General features: G+C 44.4%; 1 protein-coding gene across 1 annotated transcript; it reads left to right on the top strand.

The window, feature by feature from the left end:
• The first annotated feature begins 1,953 nt into the window (after positions 1–1,953).
• On the top strand, positions 1,954–10,223 carry LOC149342057 (uncharacterized). The gene is made up of 5 exons (XM_089542079.1): positions 1,954–2,070; positions 3,268–3,419; positions 4,880–4,947; positions 6,229–6,309; positions 10,090–10,223. The coding sequence occupies exons 1-5, from the start codon at positions 1,954–1,956 to the stop codon at positions 10,221–10,223; spliced, it is 552 nt and encodes a 183-aa protein (XP_089398205.1).
• Positions 10,224–15,252: the final 5,029 nt, after the last annotated feature.

The raw sequence follows: 15,252 nt of genomic DNA, 5'->3' as shown, positions 1-15,252 counted from the left end.
ATTGTTATTATGTGGAATTTCATTACTGTCTTTATGCAATGCTAAAGACAGTAGACTTATTTTATGTGCCATTTGGGTACAAGCTTTCCGCTGCCTGGTGCTCGGCGTCTTTAGGCTGAAATGATTGGGAAATGGGTCTTTGTCCGCACCTTGACTACAAGAAAAACATTGTATCAAGGCGTTCTTGACCATTGACGCCCTTGAGCCATAAAAAAATCATCGTCATCGTTTCATGTACCATTTCATTTTTTGCGTCTTATATTTTTTGTATGCGTTTTACCATTTGTTGTCTTTTCTTGCCATGCTGACCACAATCTTCTGAAACTAACTATGCCCTTCTGCCACAATCCGAAATGTAATTAGCAGCATGTATTAATATAACAGCACTGATGTGGATGACCATCATTAAACTGGACCTAAACCTATGACAAGGTAGATGGAAGTCAGCAGCGTGTTCCTCCTGTTTTGCGTCCATCCTCGTCTCAGTTTTGTTTGGAAACGTTAGAAAGCAATCAACTAGCTCACGTCTCCACACGTCATTTCAGGACGTAATTAGTCCATAACTGCTGACTTCATCCAAGCATGGGATGTAAGCTTCTGATCTGATTTTGGTCTGATTTTCCTTCCTAATTTCAAAACGCTTTCTTAACTGAATTAGACCAAAACTGCTCACTGCATCCGATCACGAGTTGTAAGCTGAATACTTCTGGTCTCATTTCCCTTCCTAATTTCAAACCGTTTTTTTAACTGGAAGCGGTCAGTTATGAGACAGTCGGCTAAAGCTGCTGAAACTTTAGAGCCGGTAAATGCGAAATTGTTGCCAACTGAATGATGAGCACAAATAAAGGGTGATAAACGAAGTTTAGAAAAACACTGCACATACTCTGTTCCGCATAAACAAATACCCGGCTCTATTGACGTGCCACTCCTAACAGAGCAGTAGACACATTTTGGTTGCAGAAATCCCTAGGCTAGAAGTAATTTTGAGTTCTTAATTTTTTTTCTGCTGATCTTGCCGCACTTCAGTCCTACGCACGGGCTGCAAATGAGCAGCAGTGTAACATATATATTCACGAAATGCAGCTCACCGTTAGCCGCACAGACATCAGTTTCAGTTCCTTTCAGATGAATTTCAGACGCGACGCCTGCTTCTCCTCTGGCAGGACACCCTCTTCCTTGGCTAGAGTCACTGTGTGCAGTTCCGATCGTGTGCAGGTATTCGTGCACAACAATACATACAGATGCACCATCCCTCAGAAAGAACTTTATTGAAAGAAATTTGTGGGTATGCTTTTGCGTTCCCACACGTAAGCAGTCTCAACTTTCTCGGCCAGTACTTTTTCTCTGTGGAAATCTTTAGCCACGCCAATAAGCTCGCGCGAATTTCGAAAGCTGCAAAAACACAATCCAGTTGCAGCCATCTTTCTAGAACGCAGAAAAGCCTGCCTTCAAAAGAGCTTTCGCAATCACGTACAGGACAGGTGGCACTCCATAGAGGAACACATGCGACTAAAATACGACACAGACAATCATGATAAGTTTCTCTATAACATTATCTGTGCGACTAAAATGCGACAAAGACAATCACGATAAGTTTCTCCACAAAATCGTTTGTGCAAAAAACAAATTCCGGAAATTCTACTGTGGTATTTGAAACACGGTCTAGGCTATAAAACAACAACCGAAATAAATTAACTGTGCTTCCGAAATTGCCTTGCTATTGCACAGAGCAGCTGCACGACATGATAGAGAGAAAATAACAGCTGTTTTAATAGAACTTTCAATAGTGTAGTAATTGCATACCTTCTTTCTCGACAACTTATTTTGTCCATGTATCTAATGTGAGCTGTTGTCGGGGGAAGTGGCGTTTTAAATCTGGAAATGATGTCATAGGCAACGTTGGACCATTTGTGAGATATAAAAGGCCCCCAGCTAGCTCAAGATACTCTAAACATGCGGCTTATTCCTCCAGTTGTGCTGACTCTTTTCTGGATTTCCTGCTTTCACATACCTTTCTGTGTCGGCGAACCTAAACACCAACTTCACCATGAAACTCCAGATGTTGGAAAGGTAGGTGAGGAAAAAATCTCACTACCCACCTTCTCTGGACTTAGTAATTTTGCGCATGCACCAGACTCGTTGAGTTTCAGTTGACTTGTGCACTTTCCATGTTCCTGCCAATAGCTATGGGCGCTGGTGTCAACCATGGCGCTTTTCATTTTGTCTGATCATAATCAGCCTGACAGCGCCCATTGCAGGGCAAAGCTCTATCCCATGTCACTCCAACTAACCCTGTCCTTTGCCATCTGTGGCCGCCATATTCTTTGCAAACTTCTTAATCTCACCCGCCTACCTAACATTCTGACGCACCCTGGTACGCTTGCCTTCTCGTAGAATCCACTCCGCTGCCCTTAAGGACCAGTGGTTATTTTGTCGTCGCACTGCATGCCCCGCCAAAGCCTAAGACGTGTAATGAGAAGGCAAAATAACCGTCTCTATCTCACTCTATTTCACGCCGGAACTTTTATTTTATTGATCCGGAATAATTAGTAATTAATTAGAGGCCAAAAAGGTCATTTAGACGTCCGAATAGCACCTGACGTGTATATAGTGCGAGGACGTGAAAATAGCACTAGACGTCAAAATTCCAAGAAGTAAAACGGGAGGCAAAGAGATAAAAAAGAGAAAAAGAGGCAAAAAGAGTTGCAAACAGTCTAAAGTCAAGAAAAGAGAGGCGATGAGTGTGAAGGAGGGATCAATGCTTTAGCATTCTCCCAACGCGAGTCGTCGCAATGATCTCTAACATTCTCTCATTGGAAAAAAAAAGCCGGAAAGAAGCGCGCAGCAGAATGTGAATTGATAAGAAGTGGGCGCGTGAGAAGGGAAAACAGCTGATTGAACAGAACCCGCAACAACGTATCTTTCTGGAGGCCTCGCCAGAATCGTCAAAAGCGAAGAGTAGTGGCTCATTATCTGAAGCCTACCCCAGTAATGTCTACACTCTAATTTCGAGCTGTATCCCATCTGTACGGAACTAAAGAAAAACAAACCCTTGAAAATGAAGACGAAGCAGCCGCAGGCAAGACATTTAGTGGCAAGTTGTTCAGAATCAGGCCCAGGGCTCCGTATGAGTAGGCATGTCCGTGAATGTTGAAATCTAAACGACGAACCTTGCCGCGAAAGCATGTCATATCTACCTCGCATCACGGAGATATCTACTGCCAAATGTTACTATGAGCCCCAACAACACTAAATCTCTCCTGGCAGGTTTTTGAGAACTTCCCTCATGTCGTTGCTATTTATGACATGGACCAAGATGGCGACCTTGACTGCGTAGCAGCTGTGCGGACTGACTACGACAGCAGTGTGCCACGACTGACATACGTCTGGATGCTCCCAGGAATCAGTGGACATGAACCGTACGTTTGATTCAGCACAATTTCATGGGAAGAAATTTTACGTTCGAAAGGAAATCAAAACAAATATTCCAGCCCAGTATGCATGTCATACTGATATTCGGAAGTCGGCGGTTCGGATCCCACCGGCGGCATGTGGTTGTTTCTCTTCTCCTTTCTAGTCAGTTACTTCTCAGTGAGCAATCAATTACACCGTAATTTCCTATTTAGCACAAATTATGCGTAGAAATATTTCCCTATGCTCTTTCCATTTGGTGACTGTTGGCTTGCTTCACGGATTGAGATAGTGACGCCAATCGCTAAAACTAACTTTTTGCATAGTTAGAGCACGTCTGCGAAATCTTGAGCCCTTAAAGGACAGTGACGATGATGATGATGATAAAAACTTTATTTGGAAGAAGGGAGTTTTGGACACGGCGGTCCTTGGGCCCCCGCACGGCCCCACTGCTCTCAAACATTCATGTCCCGGAGGCTCATGACGCTGGCAGCAAACAGTAGCTAGCCTGTTTCAAAAAGGTACGACAACAAAATGAGGAAGGGGAAGCTTGCGCCGAACGCTGTGTTTTTACATGATAGAAAAGAACGAAATACAGGGATCGCCATCCCCGGCCGATTTCGAAAGCAAAACAGATGCGTCGACACAAATTTTCTTGTTCGTATTCCGAGGCTACTCCTCTACTGCCATTCGCTTGAACGCCATAATTAGGAAATGCGCAAAGCGAGCACTAGGACTCCCAATAACCACCTCAACGCAGAAAATGGAAGCAATCGGTGTCCACAATAGAGGGCAGGAACAAAATTTGCAGATAGAAGAAGTGCGCTGACTACCAGAGGAATACGAAAATAAGATGTTCAAATGCAGTATGCTCTGAAACGTGCGTGGGATTATATTCACGACTATATAATTTCTGCAAAAAAAAAAACAGTGCGAACACACGGGGACGAGACGAAGAATGCACAGGAACAAGCGTTTGTTCCTGTGCATTCTTCGTCTCGTCCCCGTTTGTTCGCGCTTTTTTTTTGCATAATGTATCACCAACTCGCCCGCTTATCTATCCTGTTGAATTATATAATTTCCTCTGGTAGATTCCTCTGCTAGAATGTGAATTCAGTACTTTTTCTTTTCCGTATTTTTTATTTTGTACAAATTCTAGCTCTAAGGCTCAAAATTATCCAAACACTCCACTCCTTGCACGTGAGTGTGTTTGTATCTGCTATGCACCCTGGCCAATCCCCCGCCATGGGTATGTGCCATTAAGCCTGAGGTCATCATCATCATCATCATCATTGCACGCATGTGCACAGAAGGTGGCGGCGTTCATGAAAGGATGACAGTTCCCTAAAAAGCGTCAGCGTTGTTGAAAAGGCCTCATATACAAGCGCAGAAGGTACCGCCTAATAGCAATTTTGCGCTTTTAAGCATGCTGATTTTTATTTGCAACTTTTTTTCTCTCGCATTTCAGGAGAAATATTTCCTATACTGCTGTAACGGGACCGATGCCTGACACGTTCCGCTTCTGGGACAAAAATGGTAATTGTGTTTAGGTCAAGAAATGCGCCCGCAAAGCTTGGGGATTAGTCAGAAAGTAGCGATCGATATTTTATCATTAAAAAGAAACAAATACCAATGCTAGGTAGAGGAAACACTACTCTCTTGAGAAGTATTCCTTCTTAGCGATGACATCGAAAGGTGACGCAGCCATTCGAACTACAAACATAAGTAGCCTACCCAGGACTGCTGGGAAAATGCTGATATTGTTGACAGTGCTTAGTGAGTACAAGGTAACAACAGAAAGAACTTGTTGCACTTGCCGATTTTCCAGTATTTGCGTGGACGTTGCCGGCGGCCATGCAATGACTTAAGCAAAGTAGAGTAAGTATTCTGATCGAATTATTTGCGCAGATAACGCGCAAAGAATACTAGGATTAGTTTTACCAGGTTTAAGGCCCCAAAGTGACACATTCTAAGAGGGACCCTGTAGTGGACGGCTCTGCAAGTTTTCGACCACCTTGGGTTCTTTACCGTGACGCCGCACAGTACACGGGTCTCCAGCCTTTTGCCTGCATCCAAATGCGGCCTCCGCGGCCGGGATCGAACCAGCGCTCTTTCGGATCAGCATCAGAGAACGATAACCACTGAACCACCGCGGCGAGCACTAACTGCTTGGTGAAGCGATGCACCATGACCGAAATGAAATCAAGCTTCTGTGCAGAAAAAAAAAATCTTCGTAACAACATAGTCGAGAACATGGCCAAAAAGCCGAACAACGTGACAGTACGCCGCGATGTTCCTAGGTAGACCGTCGGTCATCTTTCTTGGTTTGGTTTGGTTTGTGGGGTTTAACGTCCCAAAGCTACTAAGGCTATGAGAGACGCCGTAATGGAGGGCTCCGGAAATTTCGACCACCTGGGGTTATTTTAACGTGCACTGACATCGCACAGTACACGGGCCTCGAATTTCTCCTCCAAAGAAATTCAACCGCCGCGCCCGGGATCGAACCCGCGTCTTTCGGGTCAGCAGCCGAGCACCATAACCACTGAGCCACCGCGGCGGCTTCAAACTCTATAACTCCTATGTGGGCCCATGCTAATCGCGTTGTTATTACGATTACACACAGCTTAATTGATAACGAGACACTTCCCTCAAGGTTCAAGGCCACCAGTCTAAATGGTATGAACTGGAGGAGCGACATGACGGTGGATAGAAGCTCATGTAGCAGTTTAGCTGAGCCAGAGAATTCAGCAACAGAAAAAGGGTAGTTCTTGTGCGAATCTGCCAATACTGCTCATCATTGTTATGATAACCTTACAGGGGACGGAACAGTTGAAACCGGCAATTATATTTACACGGACTACAAGGACTGCATCGTTATGTATATTAACGAGAGGGAAGGTAAGGAAAAAATGTGTCGAACCGCTCTTCATAAAGTGCGTGCTATCAAACCTAGCAGGCAGCACCCATTCTCTATTTCGCTGTGATATGGATTATGAGCTGCGTCGCTTCTCTTTAATTTCCTATAGGAAAACACGTACATTTTTACAGCCGAAGCACACAAAGGATAAGGTGCCCTAATAGGCTTAGGGCCAGAAAGTGCGGAATGTCATTCTTTGTTTAAGTAGTCACCTCAAAAAAAAAACTAATTGAAAGACGGAGGCAGCCCGGAAGAAAGAGCATCATCAGGTATAGCCCTGTATTATATAAACGAAATAAAGCAATGCATTCAGAAAGCAGAATAAAAGGAGAGCATCACATCAAAAACAACGAAAGCACAAAGTCGCACTTTGAATAATGAGAAAAGAAAACACGAAGATAGAGCAAGGAGCGCAGAGAACCCCAGGAAAGGATGAGGGGTGAAACTGGCAAGCCAAGGCGCACCAGCTGAGAAGTGAAAAAAAGAAAGAGAACAAAACAGAGGCAATCGAAGCAAAGAATAGAGGGAATATGATACAAATAAAATGAGAAGGAAAAAGTCAGCTGCTAAATAACATTAATTCAGACTGACGTTAAGGTAACTAACCGCCGAATTCACAAACGGGCCTCGACTCGGTGCTCCGCCTAGCCGCTCCTGAACTCGAGGGGCAGTTGAGATTTCAAAAAACGCCGCTCAACGCTTCCACCAACGAGCGGCTCTCCGAGAAACCGTCCTTCACCACGCCTTCCTCGAGGAAGCTTGAATGGCGTGTGGAGAAGAGATTAAGACGAAAAGCTGGCCCTAAGGTGGCATGTCACTGCCAGAAATCTAAACACAAATATTCCAGTTGGAAGCAAAAAGAGAGTAAGCTGTCCTCTAGGGCACTTCCTTTTATAAATGGTAGTGCATTGGGGGACAGCTTGCTCTCTTTTAACCAGCATATCGGCGTTTTCGTATTTAGAATGCCGGCAGCGCATTTCAGCTAAAGCAACCATGGAGGAAGGAAAGCTTAGTCGAGGCCCGGCCATCGCTATCCGCGCTGCATGACAATAAATGGGCCGGAAGTCACGTGCTTTCGCAAGGTATACTGGGAGTCTTTTGCGGATGGCACCGCGGCACCGTCTTCTTCATTTACGGCTGCGCGTACGCAAACGCGTTGAGACGAAAGCCAACTAACGAAGGAGGGACCTCGCGTCCGGCTTCAAAAGATGTGGCGTAATGACCCCTCTCAAATTCTTTCCTTCTTCGACGGTTGCAACGTGTGAGCCGAAAGTATCGAAATGGAAATTCACGAGGATGCTTAATTTGGCGGGTCGCAGTGGTTGCATGTTTGGAAAATTCATCGCAAAAAAGACGAGGACCAAAGGCTGCGCTCGTGTGTGTGATCCTGCTTTTCGTCCTTGTCTTTCTCCGTGCTGAGTTTGCTAAACATGTAACTAATTGAACACTGCAGAAGTGGGTTCTGCTTGTTGGTAGGCAGCCACATTGGAACCGTAACCCTAAACCTGAAAAGCCATGCCATTATGCCGATCGCGAATATCGCTTCTGCGGGATACGAGTGAAACTACACGGCTCCTCGGCAACGCCGCACGTCTCGTTTCAAGGCGTGGTACGTGCCTTTAGGCGTCGCGTAAACCGTGGATGCGTATAGCACAGGTGGTCGCACACCTCAGCCATGCTTCCAGAGCCCCCGAGCTTCTGTTGTGCACTAAACCATTCCCTACCAATGCACTGACGTGTGCAGAAACGTCACAAACTGGGTAAAGCAGAAAAAAAGCAGGAAAGAAAAAAAGCAGAAAAGCTCCCCGCACTGTGCGGTGCGAAAGGTTGCTCAGATTTCAAGTCATGGCTTGAATGTTGCAAAGGTGCAAATAACAGCTGAGTGCTATCTGTGCTATGATAAAGGTGCAAAGAACAGCTGAGTGCTATCTGTGCTATGATAAAGGTGCAAAGAACAGCTGACTGCTATCTGCGCTATGCTTCAGCGGCAGGTACGCATGTCGAGAAACTAGCAACGGTCGTCTTCGAAAAATGTTAACCTGTCAGAAAAAATACCCTGAAAATGATAGCCTGTCAGCTCGTATATGCACGCTCGTTAAAAGCTTTGCCTACCGCTAGAACCAAATCCAATGAGCTAGAAAGCGATGCGACATTCGCCATGTTCACAAGCAAAATGGCGGGCGAGGATCCCGGAGGCACCCTCAAGGTAGCGGCGGAGATATATCGAGGTTCTCGGGAAAATTCTCAAGTTTCTCCTCCAGTCCCAACGCGATTAGAATCGAGGCTGGTTTCTGAAACAAAAACCAGGCCACGAGTGCCGCTTGGAGTATCAGTTCGAGTCGAGGCGTGTTTATATATTCGGCGTTAAGAAGCAGTGCAGCAGAACATTTAGAAGACAACAGTGAGAGAGAAACAAAGAGGTTAAAAAAAAGTTAATAGAAGTAGTACGGGCAACTGTCAACAAAGGAGGCCCGTAGAGGCTACATAAAAGAGAGGTAACGTGTTACAAGCAGCTCTAATCCAAAAAAAAGTCAACTATAAATGTGCTCAGACCGCCAAAAAAGCAAATACTAATAACACGATGAAACAAAAGGGAAGCTGGAACGAACACGCAGACTGTAGAAGGATAGAGAATGTGGAAGCAAATGGCGAAATGTTGTCAAGCAGGATCGAATGGACAGAAAGAAATAAAAGTAGGGCAAAAAATGAGCATATATGTCAAAGAAGGGCAGTATGGGAATAAGACTAATATGAGATTAGAAAGTTGCATTGAGATCAGGTGGAAAAACGTGGAGAAAAAATAAAATACAAAAATAACACAGGTGCAGGAAACCAAGGATTAGTGCCTAAAAAGAAAGAATATAGCCCCGAAAACGAAGATTAGGGATGATGATACGAAAAAAATAGAGACATCGAAAATTTGTCCAAAATTCGACAGTGCAAGACATTATGAACATAAAGAGGGGAACGGGTCAACAGAATCTGTATGAAACGTAAACAAAAGCACACACATACCCAAAGCCGGACGGACACATAACAGTCACATCAGAATGAAAAATGCACGTATTTGTATATAAACAATAGAAAAATATGCGAATAGAAAGAAATAAAAGAAGGGGGGGGGGGGGGATTAAAATGCAAAAATAGAAGACGACGAACGTAACAATCAAAAGAAAACAAAACGCACTACGATGTGAGAGTCCAAGAAGAGTCTTCTTTGCCCACAGTCAAGGTAAGCAGAAAGAAATCAGACAATTGCACAGCGACCAAGAAAGCTAATGCGCCGACGCTTTCATTGCACAGTACATTTTTGCTGTCCTCTCAGTGCGCTAGTGTAGCCTTTTTATTTAGAGCCAAAGCTCTACATCACGACCAAAGCTACAAAAGCCAGTCCATCGCTTAAGCCTTGAGCTTGACCATGCCGCGACTTAGATTCGAACCCGAGCCGACGCGAACAAATCAGCTTCGTAGCCCACTGCCCCAGAGCACTACGCTATCGCGGCAGTCGATAAGCTACAACACGCTCTACAAAACACTACAACACGGGCAAAGCACATCGTAGCCTTTATCAACTTCCACCATCCGCGCGGCCACATGAGACCACATTAATCACTCTCAGAGTTTAACTTGAGTCTAACATCGTTGCCAGTCGTGCCGACGACTCAGCGAAGCACAGCCATGATCCAATCAGGCTAAATACGTGCTTCCAACACGTCTATTCGGTTTAACTACGTTAAAACACCCTCATTTATTCCCCGCAGAATGCATGCTATGGACTTCCTGGGATGTGAAGGATGCAGTCTCGCAAACATGCATGGACCAGTACGAAGATAACTGCGACGTGGTACACAAGTCCTACGACGAAGAAACGTGCAGCCCGTTCTTCAATGTTTGATAATATATCAAGGAATGATTTGGTATGCTCATAAAAAAGCTCGATCTCTCGCATTGCAGATGGCGACATTTCGATCGATTGTTTTATGAAATATTGAACTGGTAGTGGTAAGCCTTCTTTAGAAAATGAATTGCGCATCCGCTTCTTGTTCATTTAGCATCAACAATTTTTTGGAATGTCTCACTGGAAATTTGTGGCAACTTAACTTCGGAAGTAAATGATGGCATTCCCAATAAAATCAGCCTGTACTAATATGCGAATCTATTCACGCCCTTCTTCACGTAGTTTTCAGTTGACTTAAAAGCACGAGCGAACAATGCGCATTCATTTATTGCTAAAAATTCCAGGAAACTCCATCAAGACTTAATGCAGTGCACAACGAAGAGTGTAATGCAAAATCGAATAAAATGCGCAATTCAATAAACTATGACATCTTTTCCTCACCTGGCGCGAAGCACTTGCCATTAAAAAGCTTCGGAGAATTAAAAAACATCCTAACCTCTCAATTTAAGCCCCATTTTCAGTAATGGAGAGGCACCCACGCCTGTTATTAAAAAGCCTGTTCTTACTACATGTTCATTTTTGGCGGCTTTCAATAAAATTCATTTCATAAAGCATATTTTGCCCCTGAGACGGCTTTACAATAATTCGAACCCGCCAAGCGTGCGTCCCACGCGAAGAGAGATAAACACAGCCACGCCGAAGAAGAAAAGGCTTTGAACTCGGCGCCCGCAGCATTTCAGCGAAAAGTCGACCACCCACCCACGCTACTTACGCTATAAATGAAGGCATTTATTTTTTCTTGCCTAGGCTGTCATCGGTTCAGAGGCCCCATTGTGTAATATATCGTTACGTTGTTATGTCGTGGTTAACGGCTGAAAGGCGGAAAATCACTTAAAGTTTAGTGACAGTTTTCGTTGTCAATGAGACATTCGAAACAATTACAGCAACATTCGCTCCTTAACAATACGGGCTTCAGCGTCAGCTGACAGTAGTTCATATAAATTTCCAATGGTTATGCCTTTAGAGCCCCAGAGCTCGTACTCCACAGCCCCTGCACTCTTATGGCCAACCTATGACCAAAGCTAGACAGTTGCTGTATAAAGCTTGGAGAATTCATAATTGTGGGACTTATTCCTAGTGAACAATAACAGGCATGGACGCAGGGGGAGAGCCTTTAGTCAAGATTTAGTAGCACTTTCCTATGACGCATGAAATTAGACAACAACACGCTAGGTGCATGAAAAGAATGCGGCTTGAAGAAGGCTTGAACTGCACCATGTGTACGTAGGTGCGTAATATAGAGATTTGCGCGGGATCCCATACGCTGTTTTTTTGTTTTTTGTTTGCCCTTGGTCATTCGAAACACTGGACAACAGTTATGCCAGGCAAACTGGTATACTTTGCGTCATGCACGTGTCATGGAGTGTGAGACAATATGGAAGATGTGAAATAGCGATCAGTTCTCTCTGCATACAATTTTTCTTTAGCACCAAGACACGTAATAGGGTAGTTGTTGAAATACTTCCTTTATCAAACGTTTAGTGCCCGAAGGGTTTAATTCAGGGCAGCCCAGGCTTTTTATGCATCGCCAGCGTTTTAAATCACTTAAACACGAAGGGGAACTCTCGACCACACCCCTCTGTAATTTAGGACTTCTACACATGCTGAAAGAGCTCCACTGCAAGACTTGCAACCGAAGAGGCTTTTGACTTTCTATAGAGAGCGTATTTCAACAATCAAAAAGATGTTTGGCGCAATGGAGACAACAATTTACAGGAATAATAAAATATTTCTGAAAACTAGGCTAATGCAGGTACATATTATTGTTCGACCGTTGCAAGCTTTGAAGGCATATGCTGTAAAAAAAGCAACTCTCCAGCAGCAACGTGTGGGGAAGTAGAGAGTTGCCCCATTGCCAGCATTGGAATCGTACGTGAGGTGCAACATATAGAGGCATTTAAGAGGCCAACACTATTCGTTGAAGAAGGATGGACAGCTGGGCGGGTTTGTAATAATTCATCATAGGGGGTACAGTGCGAACAAGACCAAGGACGAAGCAAGAAGACTGCAAGAAGACTATACAGCACTCCTCTGTGTAGTCTTCTTGCTTCGTCCGTTTTCTTCGCGCTGTACCCCCCATGATGAGCTAGCACTATTCGTGCATTACACTATTCGTGTAAGTAATCAAGTCGCGAGGGATGGTTAAGCGCTGCTTCTTAATTGTTTTTGAGAGGAAAAAGAAACTGAAAAAACGCAAAATACAATCAAGCTTTGATCCTTGAAATTTCGGTCTCGTTCAGATGGTCCACTCGACACATATTTATCGTTTGGTGAGGATTTTTCATATTGTCGCTCCAAAAATAATTTCATTATTTTTAGAACCAAAACTTTAGCTCCAGTAAACAAAACGTAGTAACAGATTCTAGGTGGAGCACAGAGAGAAATAATTGCGGTACTTGGCAGAAAAAGGAATTAAGTTTAATTTTGTCTCATTTCGCCGAGGACTGCAGCCCAAGATACAATGATTCGCCAGGCATAGTCTTTTTGAAATGACTGTCTCTTCAAGACAGAAGACGTCAGCACAGTATACATCGATGGAAAGAGTGCGCTCTAAGCACAAAGCCACAAGACACGAACGGGAAAGCATGGACAATGAACTACTGATCAAATTCCAGCAGCCTGGAGAGTGTAAGCTGCTGGTGACATTCAATCTTATGGAGCGGATTGCACCTTTGCACTCAGTTCTCCGAACAGTTCTTCTTCCTCACGGCAAGTGGCGCCTCTGAAGGGTTCTGCTGAGATAAAGCTGGATATGGAAAAAAAAATAAAACAAGAAACCAAGCATCTTTACTGACATTGAGAGCTGCGATGTCTAGGTAGATATTTAAAGTGTTAAATTTAGAGCACAACTGCAATTCTGTCCACTGGGCCTTGTGATAGAAGATCATAAGAACAGCCATTATTAGCGTTCACTCAAAGTTCTTGGAAGTGAAGATGGACGTATCGATAACAGAGGCAGGAGACAAGATATAGATGCACTTTTTCAACTCTGGAATGATAACACAATTCGGTTCTGAAATCGCGAATCTTCCGACTTCGATGCTGTTTCTTCCGTTTGCCGCGTCCGACAGGAACGGCTCATGCGCTCCAGGTCTTGGCTCCTCGCTAGAATCAGCTCGAACGGAAAGCCAAGGCCCAGTTTGGCACCGCGCGATACCACTCGGAGGCTCGGCAGCACTTCTACCGTGGGCTCCAGGGGCCCCAGCTCAGCCAGCAGCCGCGATGCAAGAGCCAGCCAGGCAGCGGCCAACACCGCCTTCGCTGCCCCGTCGGGTGTGTACCGGTGTGTGGGGTTGGACGGAGTCTTGTGTCGGGCGTGGCAACGCTGAGAGAGCGCCATTGTCAATGGGATGCGCGCATGTCATGTGTGTTAGAGGGACCGAGAGAGAATTGCACGCGACTCATGACAGCAAACAGGGCTAACGGCAAAATATGGGAACGAATGAATTTGGGAGGTATATTTTCTTCTAACCTAACTAGCAATACCTATGTTGACTATATTATATAAAAGCTCGCCCAAATATTTATTTTATTACAACAAAATCAGGAAAGAATCGCGAAACATTGAAGAAGCACTATTCCTTTCAGAACATAAGCCTTCATTTTGTACACACATCTGCTGTTGGCAACTCTCGTTTTTTTATGCCTCGCGAAATGTCTGTGGGCCATTCAAAATCCTTTTTTATTATTACTATTTACTGACGTAATACAGAGTTTTTGCCCTTGAAGAAGGGCAAAAGGAGAGAGCTTGTCGTCTTCACTAGGCTCTGGCTTCAGAGTGTGCCGACGGTACAGGAACAGTGGCACTTCAGGAGTTCCTCTACGCAACAACAATTGCACAAAAACAAGAGCACCATTATTAATAGTACTGTAGGATAACTAGACCTACATATAAAAACGTAATGACATCCCGCATTTCATAAGTGTAATTTCAAAAATGGACTGACTGTATCACGAGTGTAATTTCAAAAATGTACTGTAACAGTGCTGTGCGAAAAGTAAAGCAAAGCGACAAAAATAGTTGGTAAATAAATTTAACTGCAAACAGTAAACAGCATGCTTTGTTGAAGGTGGGATTATGGAAGAGAAGTTGTGCCTATTCACTGACTTCGTTACTGACAATATTTCGCGGTTGCAGCTCTGTGTTCCCCGAAGCATCATTTCTTTGTGCAGTCCCGTTGCATTAGTGGAGTGCATGTTTTGAGTACCAATGAAGCCAAGTACAGCGCCTCCAAACAATGCAAGAAACAGTATGATCATATCTACAACTGTAAGGTATCGGAATATTACAAATACATCTACAGCCAAGCGGTCAACGGTCTCTAAACCGCTTGTAAACTCCTCTTGCAGCATCCACAACTGCATCTGTTTTCGCCTTAACCGACGAATCTTTGCGCAACTGAAGCATTCAACAATCGTCTCACCATGGCCCTTAATCTCTTCATTGCACTGTAACTGACCAAACGGTGTATAAATAACGATACATTGTAAGTACCTTGATTATAAGAATACAGTTTGAGAAAGAGTCTGATTACCGCTAAGTGTAAGGAACAGGCTAATGATCTTCATTCTGCGTGGCCAAAAAATAAATAAAAGCCGTTGAATTTTATGCGCCTGTGTCGCATATTATGTAGAGAATTTGAGTGCCCTGCTCGGGGTGATCTGTTTCTTAACCAATACTTTAATAACAGGTATGATGTGGCACAGAGGGTACCATGTGATGCGAAGAAGCTCTGTTCTGACTAGTATATATGGCGGGCAAGGAACTCGCCGTGAGTGGCGTGTGAGAAGGACCAATGTAATGTGCCCTGACAAGCTAGCAGCCGCATAAATATCAGCGAGGGGAGCGGGAGGTGAGGGAGGCTTTCCGGTAGAGCATGTACTAGCTGAGAAATCAGTTTGACTTTGTCAGATGTTTTGATAACCCTGGAGGGTGATATGCAGTAAAACAGAATGGAGTGTCGAC

This window comes from Amblyomma mixtum, chromosome 5 (assembly GCF_055824585.1).
Source record: "Amblyomma mixtum isolate Tamu chromosome 5, ASM5582458v1, whole genome shotgun sequence".
Taxonomy (NCBI): Eukaryota; Metazoa; Arthropoda; class Arachnida; order Ixodida; family Ixodidae; genus Amblyomma; species Amblyomma mixtum.
The sequence above is the reverse complement of the archived record's forward strand: the minus strand, read 5'-3'. Positions and strand labels throughout refer to the sequence as shown.